At 39.6% G+C, this 26,422-nt stretch overlaps 1 protein-coding gene and 1 long non-coding RNA gene across 9 annotated transcripts in view; one reads left to right on the forward strand and one right to left on the reverse strand.

Annotated features, from left to right (window-relative positions):
- The window catches only part of cpsf6 (cleavage and polyadenylation specific factor 6), a 60,352-nt gene that overhangs the window by 26,528 nt on the left and 7,402 nt on the right, over nt 1-26,422 (forward strand). Inside the window, exons 1-10 of one of the 8 annotated variants that reach the window (XM_062982600.1) lie at nt 1,330-1,594; nt 11,264-11,473; nt 12,586-12,689; nt 14,239-14,384; nt 16,019-16,192; nt 17,646-18,150; nt 19,600-19,692; nt 20,567-20,682; nt 21,283-21,436; nt 22,477-22,669. In XM_062982600.1, the coding sequence (XP_062838670.1) occupies nt 1,535-1,594; nt 11,264-11,473; nt 12,586-12,689; nt 14,239-14,384; nt 16,019-16,192; nt 17,646-18,150; nt 19,600-19,692; nt 20,567-20,682; nt 21,283-21,436; nt 22,477-22,666 (1,752 nt within the window). In that variant the 5' untranslated portion in view covers nt 1,330-1,534 and the 3' untranslated portion in view covers nt 22,667-22,669. Of the gene's footprint in view, nt 1-1,329; nt 1,595-1,910; nt 2,061-11,263; nt 11,474-12,585; nt 12,690-14,238; nt 14,385-16,018; nt 16,193-17,645; nt 18,151-19,599; nt 19,693-20,566; nt 20,683-21,282; nt 21,437-22,476; nt 22,670-26,422 lie in introns of those variants that run through there. The other 7 variants (XM_062982599.1, XM_062982594.1, XM_062982595.1 and 4 more) reach the window with 7 other exon arrangements.
- Nucleotides 651-11,268, reverse strand: LOC134299528 (uncharacterized). Its single transcript, XR_010006747.1, has 2 exons — nt 3,741-11,268; nt 651-1,151 (listed from the first exon to the last, which is right to left on the reverse strand). It is a non-coding gene; the product is annotated as an uncharacterized LOC134299528 (long non-coding RNA).

The following is a 26,422-nucleotide window of genomic DNA, read 5'->3' on the forward strand; positions in this document are numbered from 1 at the left end:
GAGGTTGTAGTTCAGGCATGGGCAAATTTCAGCCCTCTAAGTGTTTTGGACTTCCAATTCCCACAATTCCTAACAGTCTACCGGCTGTTAGGAATTGTGGGAGTTGAAGTCCAAAACACCTAGAGGGCTGAAGTTTGCCCATGCCTGTTTAGTTTCACAAGCTCTTTGGTCTTCTTTGCCAAAGGCAGCTGCAGCTTTGTCAAATTACAATCCATAGGATTCGACAGCATTGAGCTGTTAAAAGTGATATCAAACTGCATTACATCTGCAGTGTAGCCATCAAAGAGAGGCGGGCAATAGTGGGTTTCTGTGAGTTTTCCAGGCTGTATGGCTATGTTCCAAGGAGCCTCCGTTGGCTCAGTGTGTTAAAGCGCTGAGCTGCTGAACTTGCAGACCGAAAGGTCCCAGGTTCAAATCCGGGGGAGCGGAGTGAGCGCCTGCTGTTAGCTCCAGCTTCTGCCAACCTAGCAGTTCAAACACATGCAAATGTGAGTAGATCAATAGGTACCGCTCCGGCGGGAAGGTAACAGTGTTCCATGCAGTCATGCCGGCCACATGACCTTGGAGGTGTCTACGGACTATGCTGGCTCTTCGGCTTAGAAATGGAGATGAGCACCAACCCCCAGAGTCGGACACGACTGGACTTAACATCAGGGGAAACCTTTACCTTTATGGCTATGTTCCAGAAGCATTCTCTTCTAACGTTTTGCTTGCATCTATGGCAGGCCTCTCAGAGGTAATGAGGTATGTTGGAAACTAGTCAAGTGGGGTTTATATATCTGTAGAATGTTCAGGTGGGAGAAAGTACTCCTGTTTGTTGGAGACAAATGTGAATGTTGCAATTAATCACCTTGATGAGCATTAAAAAGCCTTGCAGTTTCAAGGACCGACTGATTCCTGTCTGGTGGGAATCCTTTGTTGGGAGGTGTTGGCTACAGCTCAGATTCTTCTTCAGCATTCTTGAGCCATTCTACAAACTTTTTCATTTGTTCCAGAAAGATTACTCCATTTGTTGCATTTTCTGAGTGGGTCTGTAGATAGTTTGTAGGTTGTGTGCCTTCATCGGCTTCCCTATGTGGTCAGTGGTTCCCTTGATGAACACGTTTCCTTTGGGTGGATCTTCGTCTTTATTCCCGTGGCTTGTCCTTGGCCTTGCATTGGGGAGAGGGGGAGGGAGGGAGAGAGACCATCAAAAAGAGGCAGGTAATAATAACCAAAGGCCACCAATGGCGCCCTTTCCCAACTGCGCGCCCGCGCTTTCCAACGGGGGGAGGAGCCTTCCCTCAGGGGGCGTGGCTACGCACGAGATTCGGCTCGAGCGAGCTGCGTGAGGGAAGGAGGGGGCACATGAAGAGCGGAGTACGCCAAACCCTGCCTTAGCGGAAGCTGCTCTGTTCTGTTCGCTCCCGGAAGTGACGCAGTGCCCCTCCAAGCGCCCCCCTCCCTCAAGTGCGGCAGCTGTGGTGTCGGGAAGGCGGGCGGGCCTGGCGGCTGCAGCGGGCAGGCGGGGGGAAGGAGGCGGCGGAGGCGGAATATGGCGGACGGCGTGGACCACATAGATATCTACGCCGACGTGGGAGAGGAGTTTAACCAGGTAAGGCAGCTTCGGGCGCTGCTAGGCCGCGCTGGAGGAGGCCTCTCAGCCGCCATTGGGAGTTTCCCGCCGCTGCCTGTGAAGAGAGAGGGCCCGAGGGAAAGCGCGCGGGAGGGGGCGCGGCCTACCGTGGAGGGAGGCCCTGCGCCGCCAGCGAGGAACAACAATAGGCCCCAGCGCGGCTCGCTTGCTCTTTCTCTCCCCCCCCCCTCGCCTTTGTCGTCGCATCGACTCTCTCGCCTGGCTTGTTGTTGCCCGCTCCGCCGCCTTCCTCCCTCCCTCGAGGCAAAGGCAGGCAGCAACGCAACACCTCTCTCTCCAGACGAGGCCTCTCCGGAGGATGGCCTTCTCTGGGCCCCGCGGAGAATATGGAACGGCTTTCCGTAAGAGGTGGTTTATGACTGGGCTGCTTCAGCTTTGTCCACGCGCGACCCCTTTCCTCCCGAGAAATTATTACGTGACCAAGGTATATAATGCAATCGGCATAAAAAGAAATCAAACATTTTACTGATAACAAATCAGCATTCTGATCAGCAGGCTGATGTTTCTGTTTGTGAAACACAGCTGCAGCATTTTCTGTAAACATGGCACGTTATTGTGTTGTCGAATGCTTTCATAACCAAAATCATTGGCTTGCTGTGCATTTTCCGGGCTGTATAGCCATGTTTCAGAAGCATTCTATCCTGACGTTTCGCCTACATCTATGGCAGACATCCTCAGAGGTTGTGAGGTATATTGGAAACTAGGCAAGGGAAGTTTATATATTTGTGGAAGGACCAGGGTGGAAGAAAGAAATAACTCTTCTTGTCTGTTGGAGGCAGGTGTGAATATTGCAATTAATCACCTTGATTAGCATTGAAAAGTAGAGCACTTGATGAACCAACCTGGACACAGCATATTACAGGTATTTGAGAACACAGAAATGCTGGACAACCACCATGTCAGACTACACAGAGAAGGCATTGAAATCCACCAGCAAGTGGACAATTTCAAGAGAAAGGAGGAAACCAAGAAAATGAACAAAATCTGGCTGCCAGTATTTAAAAAACCCTCTAAAATCAGGACAGTAAATAAAGAACAACACTCAGAAAACAGGGGAATTCCCGCCGTGAATCAATCAGGGCCAGCTAACACCTCCGAACACAGGATTCCGCCAGGTGGGAATCAGCAAGGTCTTGAAGCTGCAAGGCTTTTCAGTGCTAATCGGTGTGATTAATTGCAGCATTTACACTTGCTAACATTCATGTCAATGGGTGGCATTCAGAAATATTTTACTGTTGCCACATATTTTCTGACTCCAGTGGTTCTCAACCTGGGGTCTCCAGATGTTTTTGGCCTACAACTCCCAGAAATCCCTGCTAGTTTACCAGCTGTTAGGATTTCTGTGAGTTGAAGGCCAAAAACATCTGGGAACCCCAGGTTGAGAACCATTGAGCTAAGAGGATTGGGACCCACAATTTAAGAAGCTGAATTCAAATGTAATTTTAATGCAGGTTAAGCACTCCTTATTCGGAATGCCAAAATACTTCCCAATTGTCCACATTACATTTTTTCCCTGTTGCAATTTGGGGGGGGGGGGGGGGTGTAATGTGGAAACATGGCAGGCATTTTATGTACTAATTCATGATGCTTTTCTGAGATAGTGACACCTAGGTTTTCTGATGGTTCAGTGTACACAAGCTTTGTTTGATGCACAAAATTATTTAACAATACTGTGTAACAAATTACCTTCTGGCTCTATGTGCGATATAATATTCATTTTGTGTTTAAATTTGCATCCCGTCTACAAGACATCTCATGTATGTATATCCAAATAAAGGTATGGCCAGGGGAGCTTTTGCACAATTAAAACTTATATGCTACTTGCGCCTGTACTGTAAGAAGCCAGACTTGGCCACGGTGGTCCACACTCTAGTTGCATCTAGAATAGACTACTGCAATGCGCTCTAGGTGGGGTTGCCTTTGTAGACTGTTCAGAAGCTTAAAGTGGTCCAACAGGCGACAGCCCCATTCCTCACTGGGGCAGCGTACAGGAAGCATACAACCCCTGTTACATCAGCTCCACTGGCTACTAGTCTGCTACCGAGCACAATTCAAAGTGCTGGCTTTAGCCTATAAAGTCTTAAACGGTTCCAGCCCAGCTTACCTCTCCGAACGTATCTTCCTCTATGGTCCACCTCGGATATTAAGATCTTCTGGGGAGTCCCTGCTCTCGGTCCCACCTCCTTTGCTGGTGTGGATGAAAAACAGCCTTTTCAGTGGTGGCCCCTCGGTTATGGAACTTCCTAGTGAAAGTAGAGCAGCCTCCTTCCTCCTGACCTTCAGGAAGAAAGTAAAAACATGATTATGGCATCCAGCTTTTGGATAGCAAGTTTCTAGTGCAGTAAGAGAATAAAGGAATAGCGAAATGACAAATGGAAAAGTTTAAATTATGATTTTGGATAATGTGATTTTAATAATTGGTTTAAAATTTTCTTGTTTTTAATGTCTGGTTTTAATGTAATTGTGTATTTTATTGTATGTTTGTTGATGGCATCAAATTGCTGCCTATTTTATAAGGCTGCTCTGAGTCCCCTTCGGGGTGAGAAGGGTGGGATATACATGAAGTAAGTAAATAAATGGATATTCCAACATCCCACTTTTGGTTCCATGCATTTTGGGCTAGTCTGTGGGTGCATCTGCACTTTAGAATGAATGCAGCTTGACACCACTTTAAGCCCCATGGCTCAATTCTATCTGGCATTTGGATTTGTGTTTTGGTGAGGCACCAGCACTCTTGGGCAGAGAAAGCTAAACACTTTATAAAGGACTACATAATTTTGAGTCATAGCAGTTAAAATGGTTTCAAGCTGCATTACCGTGTAGATCAGGGGTCCCCAAACTTTTTAAACGGGGCCGGTTCACGATCCTTCGGACCGTTGGAGGGCCAAACTATGGTTGGCCACCGAGCAATAATAATTAATAATAATAATAATAACAACAATAATAATAATAAAAAAGAGGGTTGGAAAGACCCTTTAGGCCATTGAGTCCAATCCCCTTCTGCCTTTGTGCACTGAAAACACAAGCAAAGAACCCCTGACAGATGGCCACCCAGCCTCAATGTTAATAATAATAATAATAATAATAATAATAATAATAATAATAATAATAATTTAAAAAAAGAGGGTTGGAAGACGACCCCTTGGGCCATTTAGTCCAACCCCTTTCTGCCTTTGTGCACCAAAAGCACAAGCAAAGCATCCCTGACAGATGGCCACCCAGCCTTAATGTTAATAATGATGATGATGATAATAATAATAATAATAATGGTTGTAAGAGAAGAAGAGACCCCTTGGGTCATTTAGCCCAACCACCTTCTGTCCTTGTGCCGTGGGGGCCGGATAAATGGCTTCGATGGGCCGCATCCGGCCCCCGGGCCTTAGTTTGGGGTCCCCTGGTGTAGATGCACCCTATCTGTAATGCTCTTCACTGTTTTCCTTATGAAAGCACATGACATGATGCTACTCACAGTTACCATATCTGTAAACATTTTCACATTTAAACAGACACACACAAGAGAGGGCATTCATTAAATTCAGCAGGCATGCATTTCTTCACTGCAGTTTGAATTATATTTGGTTTAGACAGGATAGGTTTCTGAAAGTAAACTTGTATTTTTTGGAGTTTCAGAAAAAATGGCAGCAAAATAGTATTTTTAAAATGTGTGGCTGCAGCAACAACAAATGACATGTTGTTACCTTGTGTATCAATTAATGATCGAATGTTTGGTTTAGTTTTCAATGCAGGCAACATACAGTATTCATATTTCTGCCTTTGTTAACTATGTTTTCGCATTTCAGAAAATTTTGGAAATGTCTATGTTAAGCTAAAATACCTTGAAAGAATTATTTTCAGTCTGATCATTGCTGAATTCTAAGACATTGCAGGGGGGAAAGGAGGTTATGGTCATACAATTTATATAAAACCGGTATAAGCCTTGGATTTGTTCTAAGTTCTGTTTCCTATTACAGGCAATCCCCAAGTTACGATAGGTTCTGTTGGTTTATTCATACCGGTACGTTGAATTTGTATGCATGTCGGAACATTTTTTACATGGAACTCGTGTCAGTTTTGCGGTAGTGTTGAATAGCATAGGGAAGGGTTAACACCCCTGAGGTGTTTCTTTTGCTGTCTGTTCCCCTGTTCAGAAGATTTCACCTCACTTTCTTTCTCTGTGATCATTGGATTTTGAAACATTTGACTTGTGGAAACAAAGATTGGCGATAAAGCTTCAGTAGAGACACCTTTTCCACATAACTCTTACAAAAGTAAGTTTCCCTTCCTATAGTAGATTTCTTCTCCCTTCCTGTTGTCTCAGATACAAGAAATTATATTTAAGTCTTTCTAATGAGGATGCCAGTAAAAATCTCACAGTGGCTCTTAACTCCACACCATGCTAACCAAAATATTTTTAGAAAATAAAATTTGCACAGAGTTTTTCTCAAAATGCAACTTGGACAGATGGTTGTCCCAACATATTTATTTTTTCCTGTGCATGTAATTGCTTAAACATTTTCAAATACTGTGTTGTCATAGCCGGTATCACTGGGTTGTTGTGAGGTTTCTGGGCTGTATGGCTATGTTCCAGAAGGATTCTCTCATGACATTTTGCCCACATCTATGGCAGGCATCCTCAGAGGTTGTGAGGTATATTGGAAAACTAAGCAAGGGAGATTTATATATCTGTGGAAGGTCTAGGGTGGGAGAAAGAACTCTTGTCTGTTGGATGCCTGTGTGAATGTTGTAATTAATCACCTTGATTATCATTAATGGCCTTGCCAGCTTCACTGCCTGGCTTCTTCCTGCCTGGGGGAACCCTTTGTTCGCAGGTGTTAACTGCCCCTGATTGATTCATGTCTGGATTTCCTCTGTTTTCAGAGTGTTGTTCTTTATTTACTGTTCTGATTTTAGATTTTTTTTTTAATACTGGTAGCCAGATTTTGTTCATTTTCATGGTTTCCTCCTTTCTCTTGAAATTGTCCACATGCTTGTGGATTTCAGTGGCTTTTCTGTGTAGTCTGACATGATAGTTGTTGGAGTGGTCCAGTATTTCTGTATTCTCAAATAATATTTGATGTCCAGGTTGGTTCATCAAGTGCTCTGCTATGGCTGCCTTCTCTGGTTGAGTTAGTCTGCAGTGCTTTTTCAAATACCACAAAAGGCCTGGAGCGCACACACCGGTGCTGTACATGAAAAAAAAAAATAGCAAAACCAGGGGCGTTTCCATATATTCTTAAAAAAAAAATACCACCAGCAAATAATCAGATGTTATATGCTTTGCAGAAGGCCATCCAATTCTGTGATAATAAGGGATGCAGGACCCCTGCAAAAGTGGGGGAAAATACCTTTTTTAGAAATCGAGAGAACACTTGTCTAGGCCTGTGTATGTCTTCCATCACAGCTCCATGGTCAACTTCTGCAGGACCTAGAGATTCCTTCAGAGAGCATATTATTCAAATCCATAAATAATATCTGCAAAAGCTAAGTCCACAAGTAGGGAGGACTGCCTATATTCAGACGAAGGCAGCAGCAAACAAGTGACCATCAGGATTTCAATCACTTTGTTATTTTCATAAAATCTGATGTCTTTTTACGCTCATATTATCTTAATATGTCTGGCTTTTTATTTTATTATTTTATTTTTGCATTAAAGATGCTGCAGCAGTTAAACAAAGCTTTCACATGAAATCAGGATGGAGTTATGTGGAAGCAGTCACCCCTAAGTAATGGAGGTTTGCATTAGCTGCTTGCTAATGGCCAATAAAAGTTACCTCCAAATGAGTCCTTGGCTGCAAGGCTCTTTTCTGGCATTTTAAAAATGCCAGAAAAAACTTTCTTTTTATAGTCCGACAAGCAAGGGGCCCTGTGGAAGGCATTAGCAATACAGCTTGCGTACCAATTCCTCCTGTGTTTCTTACTTGCTTATGTTTCTTTTAAAAGCAGATCTCTGTAACATTTGTCTTAGCAATTTATCAGAGTGTCAAGGTCAGTAAAAACAGCATTTCAGCATCAGCTTTTTGCTGCAGCAGCATGCAGTAAACTATTTTGTTGTTCTTTTAGTTGTTAGGCCACTTTGGTTACATCAATTTACATGTGCACTATTTACATCTAGCCCTTGGAATCATTCTCCATCTCTGGCCAGCCCTGTTTTTAAAAATACTGTACTGCCAAGCAGTAACAAATGTTGCTTAGATCTATTCTTTTTTTTTCTTTCTTTCTTTCGGTTTCAATTTTGCAGCTCTTCCAGCATGGGACTCAAGGCATCTCACTACATATATTAGAACAAAATACAGCTAAAATAGAGTAGTGATAGTAATAAAGGTGAATTAAATTATCACATTAAGGCAGGAGTGTTGGAACAAAATGCGGTTGTGATAGTGATGGCACATAATTTCAGTTTTTGCTTCTGACCCTTTTTTCTGTGTTCAGAATTGTCCCAATTCCTCTGATCATTGGTGCAGGTGAGAAACAGCTGTTGGAATATTTGTTAGAGGAAAACCAGTTGTTAAGGGAATGGTTCGAGAAGCTAAAGCATTAGGTGATGATTGGGGATCAGGGTTAGAATCCCTGCTTGTTATAGAAATATCCTGTGTGACCTTTGCCACGTCACATAGAAAATTGACATCTATGAAAAGTCAGGGAAGACGGTAATTAGGAAATAATGTAATCAGAATTTTGAACTAAGTTTAATACTCTGTTTCAAGATTCTTAGACTCAAATTTTGGGATAAGTACACCTTTTGATGAAATTTTGATCATTATTAAGCTAGAGGGCACTGATGCCCTAAGATTATAAATATGTACAGTGCTCCCTCACTTTTTGCAGGGGTTAGGTTCCAGGCCTACCCATGAAAAGTGAAAAACCACGAAGTAGAGTCACTATTTTTATTTTAACATATAAACGTTATTTTAATAGTTAAGTGGCCTTTCTCCCCCTTGCAAACCCCAGGGAGAGTGAGGACTTCCTGTTGCAGCCTCTTGGCGGTGGTAGGGACACCAGGAAGTCCTCACCGCCGCAAGGGTTGCCGTCACCGAATTTGCCGCTGTTGAAATCGCCGCCTCCAATCCTGCAGCTGCTGGTCTTGCTGCTGCCGTGCTCCTCGCTGTTGCTCTTGCTGCTGCCGCTCTGCCAAGAGGCAGGGCCGGCCTGCTGCTGATTGGCTAGCTGGCCAAGCGGCGAGAAAAATTCCCACCACACGGGGCTTCTAGGAAGAAGAAGCCCCCTGCTGACGCCATGGCTGCCATAGGGCACCCAACCGGGGTGGGACTCCATGTTTCCTGGCGTGGCTCGCTGGAGCGCCAGCAGAAAAAGAAGCCTGGCTGCCTCTTTCAGCCTCCTCTGCTGCTGCCGCCCGCCCTCACGGTAGAAGAGACTTCACTTTCTCCAGAGCTTGCAAGGGGAAGAAAGGCCACTTGACTATTAAAAGCAGCAATGGGGTGGGTAAACAAACAAATAAAACATTGCGGTTGTTGTATGTCTTTCGGGCTATGTGGCCATGTTCCAGAAGTATTCTCTCCTGATGTTTCTCCCACATCTATGGCAGGCATCCTCAGAGGTTGTGAGGTATGGATAAACTAGGAAAGGAAAAATATATATATCTGTAGAGAGTCCAGGGTGTGGCAAGAGACCTTTGTCACTGGGAAGCCAGCATTAATGTTTCATTTAATCACCCTAATTAGCATTGGAAAGGTTTTTGTCTGTTGCCTGGGGAGATCCTTTGTTCAGTCAATAGCCGTCCTTGGGGCTCCTCTTCCTTCAGAGTGTTGCTTCCCATCTACTGTTTTGATTTTAGAGTTTTTTAATACTGGTAGCCAGATTTTGTTCATTTTCATGGTTTCCTCCTTTCTGTTGAAGTTGTCCACATGCTTGTGGATTTCAATGGCTTCTCTGTGTAGTCTGACATGATAGTTGTTGGAGTGGTCCAGCATTTCTGTGTTCTCACATAATATACTGTGTCCAGGTTGGTTCATCAAGTCTCTGCTATGGCTGATTTCTCTGGTTGAATTAGTCTGCAGTGCCTTTCATGTTCTTTGACTCTTGTTTGGGCGCTGTGTTTGGTGGTCCCTATGTATACTTGTCCACAGCTGCATGGTATCAGATAGACTTCTGCAGAGGAGAGAGGATCCCTCTTGTCTTTCGCTGACCGTAGTAGCCCAGTAGTAGCAAATTTTTTATGGAACACAATCTGTGATGACTCATGGGCCATGTAGTCCCGTTCCTAGCGCTGTTGTGGCAGATGAAGAGGAAAACTTGGGTTTTCCACCATTTCAGCCAGAATTGGAACTTTCCCAGCCAGAACTGGAGCCCTTGCACCTGCAGGAGGATTGTCTTCCAGAAATCTGCCAAACAAGCCCTGAGTCAAAATCTCCCCCATTTTCTCGCCGTAGTTATTATCAACAACAAAAAGGAGTTCAACAGGCTAATCGCAGAAGCCTGAGAATCGCAGCCAGGCATTCAGCTGATTAAGACTGCTTTCATGAGAACCTTTAGGGAGTCATGCATCTGGACACAGAGATTGACTTTCGGTTCTGGTTCCCCAGAGAAGTGTTCTTTGGTGGGAACGGGACCCTATTTAGGTTCCTTGCCCTGAAGGAATTTTGCGGAGTCAATTCGTCAGCAACTGGAGTAGGTTGTGTGTGGACAGCGTTACTCCCGTTTCCAAGCCTTCGTTCCTGTTTCCAAGCCTTCGTTCACGTTCCCAGCCTTGTTTTGCTTCACGGACCTTGCTTTGCTTTCCAGGACCTTGCCAAGTATTTACCACGGATCTTGTCCCTGTTCCTCGTACCTTGTTGCCTTGTATCAAGCCTTGTGTTCCAAGAATCAAGTTTACTTCCTAGCCTTACATCAAGTTCCTTGGACTAAGAACCTTGTCATCTCCCCTCACTTTGCCTGGCAAAGTGGGTGTTTCGGTTATTGGATTACAACTTTGGACCTTAATATTTCATATTGGACATTGTTTCTTTGGACTAATTTTGACCTTTCCTGAAAGGTCTACTTCTGAACTATTTCCTACGCTTGCTTTTATTAACTTTATACATTTCCTTAATAAAGATATTAGATAGATTCTGGCCTCTGTGTTTGGTTATTGGTGCTCTGCAGCCTGGGTCGTGACACAATAAAAGCCCTGACAGACCGTGCACAAAGAATCTGCGAACCTCACCTCCTCCAAGGTGAACTAAACCACCTAAACTGGGCTCTAGCATTTGTTGGATTTTCTTTGTGGGTCTGTAGATAGTTTGTAGATTGTGCTTCTTCATCAGTTTGCCTATGCGGTCAGTGGTTCCCTTGATGGTGTAAGAGCACCATTCCTCTGGGTGGATCTTTGTCTTGACTCTCATGGCTTGTTCTTGGCCTTGCAGCTCTTTTGATGTCTGTGGTGGAGTATCCATTGGCCTTTAGAGCCCAGTTTTTTGGAGGACTTCTAGCCTTAGTATATTATAAACTCCAGAGAGAGAAGTTTGCACTGTGCTGTTTGAATTGTTGTGTTGTTTAACTTTATTTGTAAACTGCTTTGGAACATATATTGTAAAGGGCTGTATGTAAATGCCAAAAATAAATAAAAAATCTAATTTAAACATTTGCATAAGCAAATCTAAATATTATTTTTTTTATAAATTTGTCTTCTAGGAAGCTGAATATGGTGGGCATGATCAAATAGATCTGTATGACGACGTCATCTCCCCATCTGCCAATAACGGCGATGCACCAGAGGATCGGGATTATATGGACTCTCTTCCACCTTCTGTTGGAGATGATGTAGGCAAAGGATCAGCACCAAATGTTGTCTACACATATACAGGAAAGAGAATTGCATTGTACATTGGGAATCTTACATGGGTAAGTGTTCAGTTAGAAACACAGGAAATTATCGTGTAGCATGCCAGATGGGCAGTCCATCCAGCTCAGTTTTGTCTGGAGCCTCACTTGAAGATGTTCAAAACTATTTGAATGCAAATTAGGTGTTCTAGTCCTTCCTCCTTCCATGCGTAATAATTATACAGTAGAGTCTCACTTATCCAACATAAACGGGCCGGCAGAACATTGGATAAGCGAATATGTTGGATAATAAGGAGGGATTAAGGAAAAGCCTATTAAACATCAAATTACATTATGATTTTACAAATTAAGCGCCCAAACACCATGTTTTACAACAAATCAACAGAAAAAGCAGTTCAATCCACAGCAATGTTATGTAGTAATTACTGTATTTACGAATTTAGCACCAAAACATCACAATGTATTGAAAAGATTCACTACAAAAACATTGACTACTAAAAGGCAGACTGTATTGGATAATCCAGAACATTGGATAAGTGAATGTTGGATAAGTGAGACTCTACTGTAATATGTGTTTTGAGTTAGTAGAGTCTCACTTTTCCAACACTTGCTTATCCAACGTTCTGGATTATCCAATGCATTTTTGTCATCAATGTTTTCAATACATCGTGATATTTTGGTGCTAAATTCGTAAATACAGTAATTACTACATAGCATTACCGCATATTGAACTACTTTTTCTGTCAAATTTGTTGTATAACACGATGTTTTGGTGCTTAATTTGTAAAATCATAACCTAATTTGTTGTTTAATAGGCTTTTCCCTAATCCTTCCTTATTATCCAACATATTTGCTTATCCAATGTTCTGCTGGCCCGTTTATGTTGGGTAAGGGAGACTACTGTAATTAGTTTCTATAGTGGGAATAAAACATAGTGTTTCAAGATGTTATTGAAATTTTTAGACATTAATTTTGAATAAAGTATGACATTTGCCATATCTTTCAGAAAGCAAAACGTGAACCAATTTTCCTATTTCATATAGAAAACATAGGTGCCATATGTGTCAATTTGTGCATTTCATTGATTACTCTTACACATGACTTAGTGGAAATATTTGATGATTTCTTCCTATTATGGTAACAATAGCATATTAATTATGAATATGTTTCAGTGGACCACAGATGAAGATTTAACTGAAGCAGTTCATTCCCTTGGGGTAAATGATATTTTGGAGATAAAATTTTTTGAAAACCGTGCTAATGGCCAGTCCAAAGGGTAAGAACTTGATTAACTGCATAATTTTTCCCACTTCTGTTTTAGTACCAATAGTGTGATAGGATGTTTGAAACACAGGCATAATTTTAATTGAAAACTTCATTTAAATTCTGCCAGATTGGGATTCAAGGCAGTTTACTAATTAAAATTATTACATTCTAGATAAAAAATATACAAAAGGTCAACATTAAAATAGAATTAAACTATGAGGAATATTACATTTAAAACTTAAAAATGACAAAAAGCAGCTAAAATAGTGCCATTTGAACAATGACTTATCCTGACAATGGAAGGAACTATAGCTCATGGAACGTTTTCAGAGCCCGGGGTACCTTTTGAAAAGTCCTTATCAGATATCCACTTCCTGTATCTGGGAATGAAATAAGTGCATTCTTTAGGGAACTTAGGTTCTGGATAGACTGATATGAGGGAAGTAAGGTCTGTTAGATAGTCTGGACTTTGTAGATCATGACCTGCACTTTGAATTGTACCTAGAAATAGATTGGCAAGTAGTGGAATGATTGAAGCAAGAATATTGTATACTCCCAATAACCAGCCCCAGTAAACAGTCTCACAGCAGCTGTTTGTACTAATTGAAGTAACCAAACACTCTTCATATGTAGGCTTGTGTAGAGTTTGTTAAAGTAATGCAAATAGAACAAAACTAAGGAATGTGCCACAGTAGCCAGATCACGGATCTCCAGGAATAGGTGCAAAATACTCTTGACCACTGTTTAGAACAGAAGGAAAGAGTTTCCTTGGAGAAATAGTATTGACTGTCATCAGCGTACTTCTGGGACTAGGCACCAGCAGCAGTTTTGTTTAAATGTTGAGGGATTGAATGGGCATACTATTATCCAAAGAATCAAATAGGAATCTATGATTGCAACCTTCTGGGCTTGTCCCTGCAGCAAGGAATGGAACTCATGGAATATTAGACACTGGCTAGTAAGTTGCTCATTAAAAGCAGTCTTATGGAAGGCTTTTTCAAGTAAGGAATTGACTCTTCCTTTCACTATTTGGCCAACCACTCCAGAATCATTTCTAAGGAGCCAAGAAGGACAGAGATCTAGTGGAAAGATTGTGGTTCTAATTTCTCCGTCAAAAGAATAGGACTTAGAGCTGAACAAGATGTAAAGAAAACAGAGGGAATTTAACCTGGATTATGCAATGAAGTACATACAGTAAAAGCTATATGAGTGTATAGAAGACAAACTCAAGAAATTGGTTTTGAGGGGGCTAGATATGTGAGAATGGTAGCTCTGGGCATAGGAGACAAGAGGTGGCAGAAGATCTTAGAAGGATATGGTGAAATGCTCTGGAGTGTGGATGATCAAGTCTGTTCCATTGTGTATTAGACAGTTAGTGTCTTATCAGTGGATGTCTTATTAGTTACCAATATATGTGGTATGTTTGTTTTCCCCTCAAAAGATAATTAGTAAAATAAAATTCATATCTTCTCTAGTTCTTTCATCCATTCTTTGTGGATCTGTTTGAATTGCACATTTTGTCATCCACCAGAATAGATTTTCTTCTGTTTCTTTTTCAGATTTGCTCTTGTAGGTGTAGGATCTGAAGCATCTTCAAAAAAACTGATGGATCTCTTACCTAAAAGAGAATTACATGGTCAAAATCCAGTTGTAACTCCATGTAACAAGCAATTTCTGAGTCAATTTGAATTGCAGTCAAGAAAAAGTAAGTGTCTTTTTTGACTAACTACAGTGAAACGAATTCTTGCCAACCAGAAAGAAAAGTTTCAATTTGTCAAAAGATGCAAGCCCATTTGAAATGCTGCTATATTTTTAGTAACTGCTGACTAAAATTTGATTTATTTGAATAATGTATTTTGTTCAGACTATTTGTAATGGTATTGGAAATGGAGTATTGTGGAGAGAAAAGAGCAGCTTTTTCCTTTCATGTTTTGTACTCCTATTTAGCTTTTTAGTGATATAAATATGAATGAAGCTGATTAATATTTTGTATTCATTTGGAAAGCTATTTTGAGAAATCTGTGTATTTTGGAGTGTAAATCTCTCCTGTTTTAAAGTATTTTCTTCTATGCTATTTAGCCAGTTCACACAATTCTGAATTAAACAATTAGCCTGATTGATGAACTAATTTAAGTTCTGCATGATGGTTTTCATGGGAAACAATTGGAAATTTTGTTTTGCTGCTTAATACTGATCTGCTTAGAACTCTTGGATAGTCCCTTTGGGCAGCCCTGAAGGGCATTTTTGTCTTCCAGTATGTTTGTCCATTTGTGCAAAAACAAGAATGCTTTTGTATTCTGGGCTGTACTTCTCCCTCACATCTAAGCTCCCTATAGTAAAGAAAGATGGAGCTGGAAGTGGTGAGGTACCCTGGTTTTCACAACTTTTCACGACTTTCAGAATTGAGTTTTGCAGATGCTTTAGGCTATTGGACTTTCATATTGCAATGGTAAGTATGGATTGCGCTATTAATAAAACCTGTTAATAATATAAGTTGATTTTTTCTTATTTGTGTGATGAAAATAGAACCAGCTATATAACAGGATATAGAATGAAAAATGTATTTTTATTCTGAGACTGTACTGTTGCTATTTTGTAGAATATAATTACTGTGTTCCTGATAAGGCAGAATACATTGTGTTGCTTTTTTAAAAGCCTTCTAGTGGAGAGTTCCTAGGAATTTGAAGATACACTACACAAAGTCATGTTAGCATATAATACTGATTATTTAACATTTCTTTTGGTATTATACATACAGGATTGAAGGAGCTTGTGTATTTTAGTGTTTGCTCTGTATAATTCAAAGGTGGCAGATGTCATTGCAAGCTCTATTTAATCTATGCCTCTGGAAGTGTAGATCTGACTGAAAGAATAATAAAGGCCAGGATGCAAAGATTTATACATCTATTTGGACAAGGAGTGAAAGGGGTTTGCAACTCCATCTGTCTGTAGTAGTCTTCAGAAACACTGTTGAATATTGCATAGGAATCTGCTTCTGAAACTGATAAAAATTGTCTTGAGTGCATATTCGTCTTTGTTCGTGGTTATAGCAGCTCTTTAGCTCTTAACCAAAATCCATAATATAAAACACTAAAATGCAAGCTTCATATTAACTGACAAATTGCATTTTTGAATTTTAAAATACTTGAGTAAAACTTGTATCTTGTATGTTTTTCTGAATGGGAGATATTCAAAGCAGATAGCAAAAATATTAAAAAATAATTGTATACATTAAAATGCAACAAATAAAGAAAAATAACAATCCAAAAGACATTTCTTTCAAAAATTCACAGACTTGGAAGCCCTTGCTAATTTCATCTTCTTATCTCACTGTTGCAGCCACACAGTCTGGCCAGATGTCTGGAGAAGGAAAAGCTGGTCCTCCAGGAGGCAGTTCACGGGCAACATTTCCACCAAGTAACCGAGGGAGGGGCCGTTTTCCAGGCACCCTTCCTGGAGGAGACAGATTTCCTGGGCCAGCTGGACCAGGAGGACCCCCACCACCTTTTCCAGGTAACATATTTAACATGCAGTTTGAGCATTGAGGGTTACCTCTGTCTGGAGTGTCGGGGAAATCTAGATTGGTTAGGAAATATCAGGGCAGCTTATGTAATTATGCATGTTTATGATTTTGAATAAAATGTTTATTTTCAAAATTTTATGATATGGACGGAACTGTGATTTATGTGGGAGTTTATCATGCAGAAACTCAGTGAGTTCTTGCAATCGCATGGTTGGTAACTTCAAACAAAATGAAATATGTTTGTTTAATCTATAGATTTTTAAGCATTGGTTATTAATGGTGGATGGGGAAATCAACAAAAAGTTATCAGGAATAGTCAGTCGAGTGGAAAATTTAGGAGGAATTTTCGTCGACTTTGCTATTTGTTGCTTTGTTCCTGGAATGTTGTATTACAGGCAGTCCCCAAGTTATGAACAAGATAGGTTCTGTAGGTTTGTTCTTAAGTTGAATTTGTATGTAAGTTGGAACAGGTGTAATTCCAGACAAAAATATGTTCAGAAGTATTCATCTCATATTATGTCCCTGTGATAATTAGATTTTGAAAATTTTGGCATGTTTTGGAAACAAGGATTGGTTATAAAGCTTCAGTTCAGACACCTTTCCCCATGATAACTCTTTCAAGAATGATTTCCCTTTATAGGGGTGGATTTCTGTCACTTTCTGTTCTCTCGTCCTTGTTCCTAACTATGAGTTGTTTGTAAGTTGGATATTTGTAACTCAGGGACTGCCTGTATTTCATTCTGAAATGCTGATGCATTTTTCACTGATAAAGAAACTTAATGGAAACATACCCTGTAATAATGGGAAAAAAGGAAATTGTTTTTCCAATTTATATTTGTTGCTAAAAGAGGAACCCTGTGCGTAAATTTCTTGTGGTCTTGTTCCTGTGTATTTTGAGCATATGTTCTGTTAGTTTTTCTCTTAAAGATCATGGGCAAATTAGCATGTAAGTAAACTCCTTTTGAGGCATCCTGTGCTATCACAAGAGTCCTGTTTAAGGACCTTATGCTTTGTGCTTTAAAATAAGTTTGGGTAGTTTCCTTGGCATTCTCTTATGTGTGTGTATGTATGTATGTATGTATGTGTGTGTGTGTGTGTGTGTATATATATATATATATATATATATTTCTATGATTATTTTCATTATTTTCCCATTCTCAAAGCAGGAACTATTTTGAGAAAGGAGTATGCAGTTATATTATGTTTTCTTTTTGCAGATGTAGTGTTGCCTCTTGCTGTATACATCGTACTTCATGCCATTTCATGATTAAAATGATCAGACTTGTGTATTTCTATGTGTATGACTGTTTAAATGTAATGTATACATTTGTACTTCACATGTAGAGAAACACACAAAAGAGTCTCAGTGCTTATTATTAGCCATTTTGCAAGTCATGCCAGAAGGATACTTACTACTAATTTTCTCCATTTTCCCCCGTTTAGCTGGACAGACTCCTCCACGTCCACCACTAGGTCCTCCTGGCCCACCAGGTCCTCCAGGTCCTCCTCCACCTGGCCAGGTGCTACCTCCTCCATTAACTGGTCCTCCTAATCGTGGTGACCGCCCCCCTCCTCCAGTTCTATTTCCAGGACAGCCCTTTGGTCAACCTCCACTGGGCCCACTTCCCCCTGGGCCTCCACCTCCAGTTCCAGGCTATGGTCCTCCACCAGGCCCCCCACCCCCCCAGCAGGGCCCTCCTCCACCTCCTGGCCCATTCCCCCCTCGTCCACCTGGCCCCCTAGGGCCACCTCTCACACTGGCTCCTCCTCCACACTTACCTGGGCCGCCACCAGGTGCTCCCCCGCCAGCCCCACACGTGAATCCAGCTTTCTTCCCCCCACCAGCCAGCAGTGGCATACCTACATCAGACAGTCGTGGTCCACCACCATCAGACCCGTATGGCCGACCCCCGCCATATGACAGAGGTGATTATGGGCCACCAGGCAGGTGAGTGCCTTTTTCCACTGACAGCATCTTTGTTCTTCTTTAAGAACTCTTTGGTCTTAAGGAAATAAAGTGCCTACTAGAGGTGTTCGTCAGTGGGATTAGCTGTTACATCAGTGTTCTCAAACCTTCTTGACCTGTTCTTTTCTTATGAATGTGTTCTTCCTGGACCACCCAAACTATCTGTTCTATAATTACCAATTCAGACATATTTATTTATTTACCCGATTTATACCCTGCCTTTCTCAACCCCAAAGGGGACTCAAGGCGGCTTCACATATAGACAACTATTCAATGCTTTAGAAACAACATACAATTAAAAACATTTAAATTAAGAATTAAAATTAACTTCCTCTTAGGGAGGAAGAAGCTACACCAACAGAGGCATTAGAGAGCAAAACTAGCAATATATGTGATTGTTAATCCTAAAACCTCACAATAGGAAAACATATTTCAAACAGAACAGCATCTCATACCGAATCATGCCCACAAATCCAATATGAAACAGACCAGTATTTTGCTATGAGGTACTGCAATTTTCTAATTTCTTAATTAAGAGGAGGAAGTGTTCACTTGTCTGAAGTCTTTAACCCTTTTTGGAACTAGGAATTCCCTTTCCCAAAGGAAGTGCTACTTCACATTTTGAGAACTTGTAGGAGTGTTTAGGTCTTCTTTTCTCTTCAGCTATCATTTGTTTGGTTTTGCTTTAATAGTTGATCTGCATCTTGTGAACATCTTTCTTGAAGATACGGTACTTTGCACTTGCTTTTTGTATATGTTCTGCCTCTGAAAGATATTTTGACCTGCAAAAAGTTGCAATGTAATTCCTTGATAGTACCCACAATGTGCTTAGTAATCTAAACTGTACAAACTTTTAATTAGTTTTTTTAGGAAAGCCCACTGTATATATCTTAATCTAACAATTGCTAATTAAATTTCTATTAGGCAATGGTAATCTACTGTTCCATATTGTCACTAATTTACAGTAATTTTGTTTAGGCATTCTCTTTCTTGATGCTGTTTCTGTCTTCTGTGTCTTTTACATAATATCTTTGTAATTTGTATCTTGATATATAAATACGTGTCTGTGTGTACATATAAGATTGATTTGCTTGCATGATGATCTGTTGAATGATATCCTATAAGTTTTACTCAGATGTATTGATTGCAGTTGTTGAAATTACTGTCTAAAATTATAAACTATAAATGCTGTGAAGCAGCATTTTAGTAATTTTGAACATTGGGTTTAATTTCTTGAAAAAATATGCAGAGGATCAGTAATAATAAGAATAAAATTGTTGTTTTTGTCTATCAAGGTAGTACTCTTTTAGATGAGGGAGGGTTGAGGGTGGTGAAAGCAGAAGTAGACCTCTGCACAGAATGTCCAGTATTTTCATGATGATCTCAACTACAATCCATAACTATATTTAAATTGTCAATTATATACCATAGGCGTTTCACTGGAAATAACATGTCCATAAGAGAACAATTACATATGCCATTGTATTGGAGACAAACGAAAAATAATACTCAAAACGCAGGGAGGTATGAATTTTTAGACATTTCCTCTTATGCTAAATCAGCTATAGGATCTTGATCCACTTCTTGCTCTTAAGAGGATAGCATTGCTTATTCTGCATTTTCTTTCTACCAGAAACACTAACACAAGAAACATGTTTCAAAAGCAAGTAAACCTACATAATTTTACAGTGCTAGAAGAAATACAAAATACACATAGTCTAATATCAAATTCTGAAGCATGATGTCTTCTCCAGGTGCCTCAATCAAATTGTATACTTTAGGTTAGTCCATACCACAAACAAAGAGAAGGAAGAGGAAGCTGGGTAGCACCTCTTCAAGTACAGACCTGTGAAACTTCAGGATTTTTGTTTTAATGCATAGAACTGTAGATGTCGCAAAGTTCAAGGAGGCACTTGCAGAATAAAAAAATTTAAGCGGCTAGTCAAGTGTGCAGACATCACACCACACTGTTTGTATTAAAGGCATGATTGTCTTATAGAATATGGAGTGTTTCTAATGCTTGGCGACATTTATTTATTATGTGTATTAGAATAAAATTTAAATTATTGTTAAGGACACAAGTTTTTGTTAAAACTGATTTCGGGGGTCACATTTCTCTCTATCTCAGTTGCTTTGCAGAAAATTTATAAACACCCATTAAAGCTTTCTGAAGATGGAAAGCACCATATAAGTAGATCATCTGGCTGAAGTTTCAGCACTTGTTACAGAGTAGCATTTTCTGTGATAGTGTACTTCTTTCTAGCTTGTAGGGTTTTGCACTGTAAACATTTTGGTTAAAAAAGCTTTCTCTTACATGTTGTTTTGCTTAAGGTTGCATATTATAATTGTACTTTGTTAGCTAACTAGATTTAAAAGTTTTGAACTTGTGTGCTTACAGAGAAATTGATGCTGCAAGGACACCTCTAAGTGAAGCAGAATTTGAAGAAATCATGAATAGAAATAGGGCTATATCTAGCAGTGCCATTTCAAGAGCAGTATCAGATGCGAGTGCTGGTCAGTATATATTGTCTCTCCTCCATCCTCTTAAGGTTAAGGTCATGTTAAAACTCTTTTTCATTGTGACTTCCTATTACTTGATGTTAATTTGGCCTATAATTGGCCACTGTTTGATCACAGTCTAAACCTTGGTCCTTTAGAAAGCATTAATTTGTGCTTTTTAAAAAGTCTGTGTTGCTGTTTCCTTTGGAAATGGAAAGGCGGTTTATAGAGCACCAGGTTTGAGAGGAGAGTGGGATATAAATAAAGTTAATCGTAAAACAAAAGCAACATATGTCTAATTCCTTTGAGAAGCAGATAAATTATATTATTTCAAATTGCAGGCATGAGGGAGTATTGGTACCTCAGGAAGAACGCTAATCAGGAACTCATTTTCCTGACACTGAGAGGTTTTTTTTAATGTGAATAGACTGTATCGAGAAACATCCAGTTATGTTAGCTGCTGCCTTGCATGTAGCAGTACTGAAGAAGCATGGGTGTGTTCACCCCATTTGCTGTTTATTGGATCTAAGTTTTAGGGTGTTGCGATTCATGTTACAGAAAATGATTTGATGTAAAGAAAGTATCTTTCTGTTCTACTTGTTTTTCACTTTCTAGCGGAGTATGGAAGTGCTATAGAAACCTTGGTGACTGCAATTTCATTGATTAAACAGTCCAAAGTGTCTGCTGATGATCGCTGTAAAGTACTTATTAGCTCTCTGCAAGACTGCCTGCATGGAATCGAGTCCAAGTCTTATGGTTCTGGGTCAAGGTAAACCTTTTGTGTAGCGATAGGCATTTTGGATAAAATTCCTAAATGGGGTAGGGAAATATAACTCAAAATTGGAATGTCTCATGAAGTATCTGTCTAACATTGAAAGACTTAATTTTTTCATTGAGAAAGTTAGTTTGTAATCACATAAATGTAAGTAGTATTCAATAGAGTTTCAATATCTCAGTATTATCTATTATTAAATTTCAGTTGTTACAATGAATTTTAATAATGGGATTCAAATGACAATGTATGGTAGAATTCCCAAGGAAGTTTTTGGGAACTTCAGTTCAACTCTTAGGAAATCAGTGTATTTTATCCACTTCTTGCAGTAATCATTCCCTAAGTGGGAATGCTGCTCTGGATCCTGCCTCCCAGGACCATCAGTGGCTGTACTCCCATAGCATGCTGACCACCATTGAGCGAGCCACCATCCACTACAGATGAAATGCCCCCTGCAGTTCCTGTTCGTTTTTGGTTAAAGAGGGCACTAGAACTTTGGCACCATAGGGCCCTGTGGGATTGCAGGGTTCCTTTCCTGGAATGACAAGATGGAAGAAGACTTAATATGGCAATAGGACAATATCACTAAGACCTCAAATTAGGTGCAGGGTCTGGATATGATGTCCAGACTATTGATATCCACCTCATTGTACCGAAAGAGTATTTACAATATAAACGGTATGGAATCTCTTGTCCTGCAGCTGAATTGAATTCTCTGGTTAGGAAGATAAACACACCCAATAAAAGCATTGTTTGGTGGTTGTGTACAGTTCTAAAATTGCCTATTTGAACCTTTTATTACTTGTGATAGAAAGTGTTAAGTGAAAAATATGCTGATAGTTTTGGCTTCATTTTTTTATTTTTGGTCCTTCTCACCACTTGAATGCAGGCTCCCATAAACTTTTTATTCCGCTCTTGGGCTGAAAGAGGTTCCAAACTCTTCCTCTGTATCTGAGGACCATAACAAAACCAGTGCTTTGGATTTGTTTTTACAAAATATGTGTCATTTCAGGAAATTAATGAAATGATTTTTTTAGAAGACGTGAGCGATCAAGAGAAAGAGACCACAGCAGATCAAGAGAGAAAAGCCGGCGCCACAAATCTCGTAGCAGAGATCGGCATGATGATTATTATCGGGAACGAAGCCGGGAACGCGAGAGACATCGTGACCGCGATAGAGACCGTGACAGAGAGCGTGACAGAGAACGGGAATATCGACATCGTTAAGAGGTGGGCATATTCTTTCTCAGATAAAGATTTCTAACTGTGTTCAAATATTTTTAGAGTCTAAATTTTTGCTTTTAAAATGTATATCAGAATTCTATGCTGAGCGTACTGTCCATAGTGAGGTACAGTGAGGTAAGCACTAATACATGACTTGTTATTTTTCCACCCTTTTCTCTCTCAATTTTTGTGAATTTCATTAACGTTCTTTGTTCAATGTGCTCTTTAAGATAACCAGTTCTACTGTAAATATAGCAGTACAGCCAGTGATTAGTGGTTATAGCTAATAAAAGAACTTAAGGGTTTCCATAGGCCTGTTGCCAAAGCCCAGCCCATAAACACTTGACCAAAAGGAAAAATGCATGAAATTTGGGGAACATGTGGCTGGGAGAAAATTCTCCTGGCCTAAAATTCTCATATCTTTGAATGATAGTAGCATGCTAATCTGTAACTCATAGGTTCTTAAATAACAGCAGTTATTGAGATCAACTACTGCTGTTTGCATAGTACAAGTTATGACTTCACATTGACAGAGGAGCCAAGTGCCCTGTCCTGTGTTCTTGCAGTCAGGCCAAAAGTATCTTGCCATCAGTATAACTGAAACTTGAATTCATGTCTTGTTCAAACTACTGAGGTTAAATTCTGGTATCTGACTGTGGGTTTTTAAACAGCTCTTGCCAGAGTAATTCAAATTAAATAAATCATACACATTTTCAGTTCTTAAATTCCTATGTCTCTCAGGTTCAGGGACTGACTTCTCTGTTTTGAAGTGTGTCTGAACACAGTATGGGTAAGTTATAATCATGTTGGTCTTGGCCAAGATCAGTGGGTGTTCCTGTGGCTATTGGAAACAATGCTTCCTATTTCAGAATTTCAAAACACCCTTTTTTAAAATAAAAAGAAATGCCCAGTTCGTTTCCTCAGTGTATAGTGTCAAATGGCTAACATTGCAAAATGTTCCTATAATTAAACAGTTTGGGGTGGGAGGGGGGCAAGTGTTTTTTCCCATGACAAAACAAAAAGTTTCTTGCTGTTTTCTCACTCAAAATTGTCCCCACTCACTTGGAAAATATATGCCAGCATTCTGGTAAACTGAGGCTGCTCTTGATTTAAAAAGAGATGCAAGGAAGTGATATGGAACTCCATTTCACAGCTAGTTGTATCTCAGACCTTCTTTCCATGATAATTTGAATATTTACAAGAGCTTTTATGTATTGGTTCTTGGACCCCTTGCTCAGTTTCTTTGCTATGTACTTTCAAGTTAACTCCATCTTAAGCAAACCCTATTGTAGGGGTTTCTTGGTAAGATTTATTCTAAAGAGATTTGCCATGGCCTTTTCCTTGTGACTTGCCCATGACAGTTTACATGACTGAGCAGGGATTCAAATACTGATCTATCACAGACCTAATCCACCTTATAATAATAATAATAATAATAATAATAATTATCATCATCATCATCATCATCTTTATTTATATCCCGCCACCATCTTCCTGAAGGGACTTGGAGCCTCTTACAAAGGCACTCCAAGGTGCACATAATAACCTTTCAGATCACTATATAGCACTGGCTCCTGTTCAGTTTCTAAATTGGACCGTTTTGTTCTTAGCTGCTTTTAGGAGGCCAGTATCATTCCATTGTATTTGTTAATTGTCATTTCCATGGGCATTTATGGAAATGTTTAATCTTTGTTTAATCTTTTCATTTTTCTTTGTTGTTGCTCCTTCTGTTCAGTATAGATAACTTAGCCCTTTTTGAAGAATGGTTATGTATCATTTTTATTTTTTGTAGTTAGTATGTTTTCTGAACCCAGATTGTTTCATTACAATACTTAAATCCTTACTACGAATTGTTTGGTTCTGTAAGGTATGAATACCTGTCTTACAGGCATAGGTTCCAACAAAACACTACGATGAAAAGAAACTAATGTTGACCAACTAGCTAGATTTTGAATGAAGGTTTTCTTACCATACATTTTGATACTTATATGATGCATATTAATAGTGTTCTTGAGTATAGACTCATTTCCTTCTCCTGGTATCTTACTGTGAACTTTGCAAGTTGTCTTGATTTATTTAATCAGAAATGGGGAAAGCAATGACCATTGAAGCACACTTTCTGTGATTGTACATTACCTTTTCAAGTTTTGAATGGGCTATTCCTTTTCACATATAGTAGAGCCAGTTAATTACTATGATTTTCTTCTTCATTTCACAGTAGACAATTCAGAGAAGTGAAAAATGCTAAATTTAGAGAGAGAAAACTACCTAGGTTGCATATTCCATATTTATGAAGAAATAATTTCTGATTGGAATTGATATTAATATCTTCTGGAGACCTGCAGTTTTATCATCTTAGAACAGTGGTTCCCAATCTTTGGGCCTCCAGGTGTTTTGGACTTCATCTCCCAGAAATCCCCGCCAGCTTACCAGCTGTTAGGAACTGTGGGAGCTGAAGTCCAAAACACATGGAGGCCCAAAGGTTGGGAACCACTGTCTTAGAAGCTAATATAAACTTCTTTCACTGTTAGGCAGCATGAATAATGGTAAAGGATAATAGGAATTACAGTCCAATCCATACGGGGCACCTCATTCATGTTGTAGCATTAAATAGACCGATCTTGAAACATCTTAAATCTTAACAAATATATTTTGTAGTATTCGTGGATTAAGAACCCACTTTTCACACCAAGCGTATCTGTTCATGTGCAAAATGACTGCAATAAGGTAATCTCAGAAGTGTATTTTAATACCAGCACTACAGTTACATATCTGAGGTAAAATACTCTTAATAGAAGTTCTAGTTCTGTAGGTGCTTGACATCAAGATAAAAATAATGTAGTTGGTAATGGTGTATTCTGGGGTCGGGCAAGTGAAACCTATTTTTCATGAACAGAAATCTTTGTAACTGAAGGAAACTTGATATGTGGTAAGTTTGTTGCTGAACGGAAAAAGGCAAATATGCTGTTGGCCTTGCCTAAAATAAGAGGTGAGAAATTAGCCTTTGCTGACATATTCATATTGTTTTGATCTTAACTTTGGAATTTCAGTAGCATCCTTTGACCAAACTAAGTTATAGGGCAAGCTGTTTATATTCATGAATTGAGATTGAGACTGAAACAGTTCAAACAATTTGGAAACAGTTCTTTTCAACGTGTGCTCAAAATTTCATAACCAACACTGAAGCTGGAATTAATGTCCATATACAACTTTCAATTACACAGTTTTTGATTGTAAATCTAGGCAGAACTGGTTGATTATTGATCTTATCACATAGACGTAGTTCATTTTTTATTACAATCAGTAACAACTTCCCTTAATAGCAGGAGTGGACAGTCTGTGGCTCTGTTGTTGTAAAGCAACATTCAACAATCCTAGCATAACCAAAGATAGAGGTTGCAGTTCAGGACTGCATATTACAGACTCTTAGCCTCATAGCAACAATTAGGAATCTTCCCTGTACATGATCAAGGGTCCTATTCTAATAATTATTTGAAATCATTGGGACACTATTGTGTTTGAAATAAATGTCAATAGTATGAGTATTATATCTTAGCTTCTAAGCGTAAGAGTTTACATACCTCTTATTCTCATAATATTTAGAATGAATTAATAAATTCAAAAGTATGCAGTTGAAAAGACAATGGGGCTAGGTTTAGAATAGCTGGTATAGACAAACATTGTTTCACAAGAAAATTAGCAATACTTGCTTTAATAAAATGCTGTAAGGTACTACATGTCTGCTGAAAGGATTTACAA

The sequence above is a fragment of the Anolis carolinensis genome, chromosome 5 (assembly GCF_035594765.1).
Source record: "Anolis carolinensis isolate JA03-04 chromosome 5, rAnoCar3.1.pri, whole genome shotgun sequence".
NCBI lineage: Eukaryota > Metazoa > Chordata > Lepidosauria > Squamata > Dactyloidae > Anolis > Anolis carolinensis.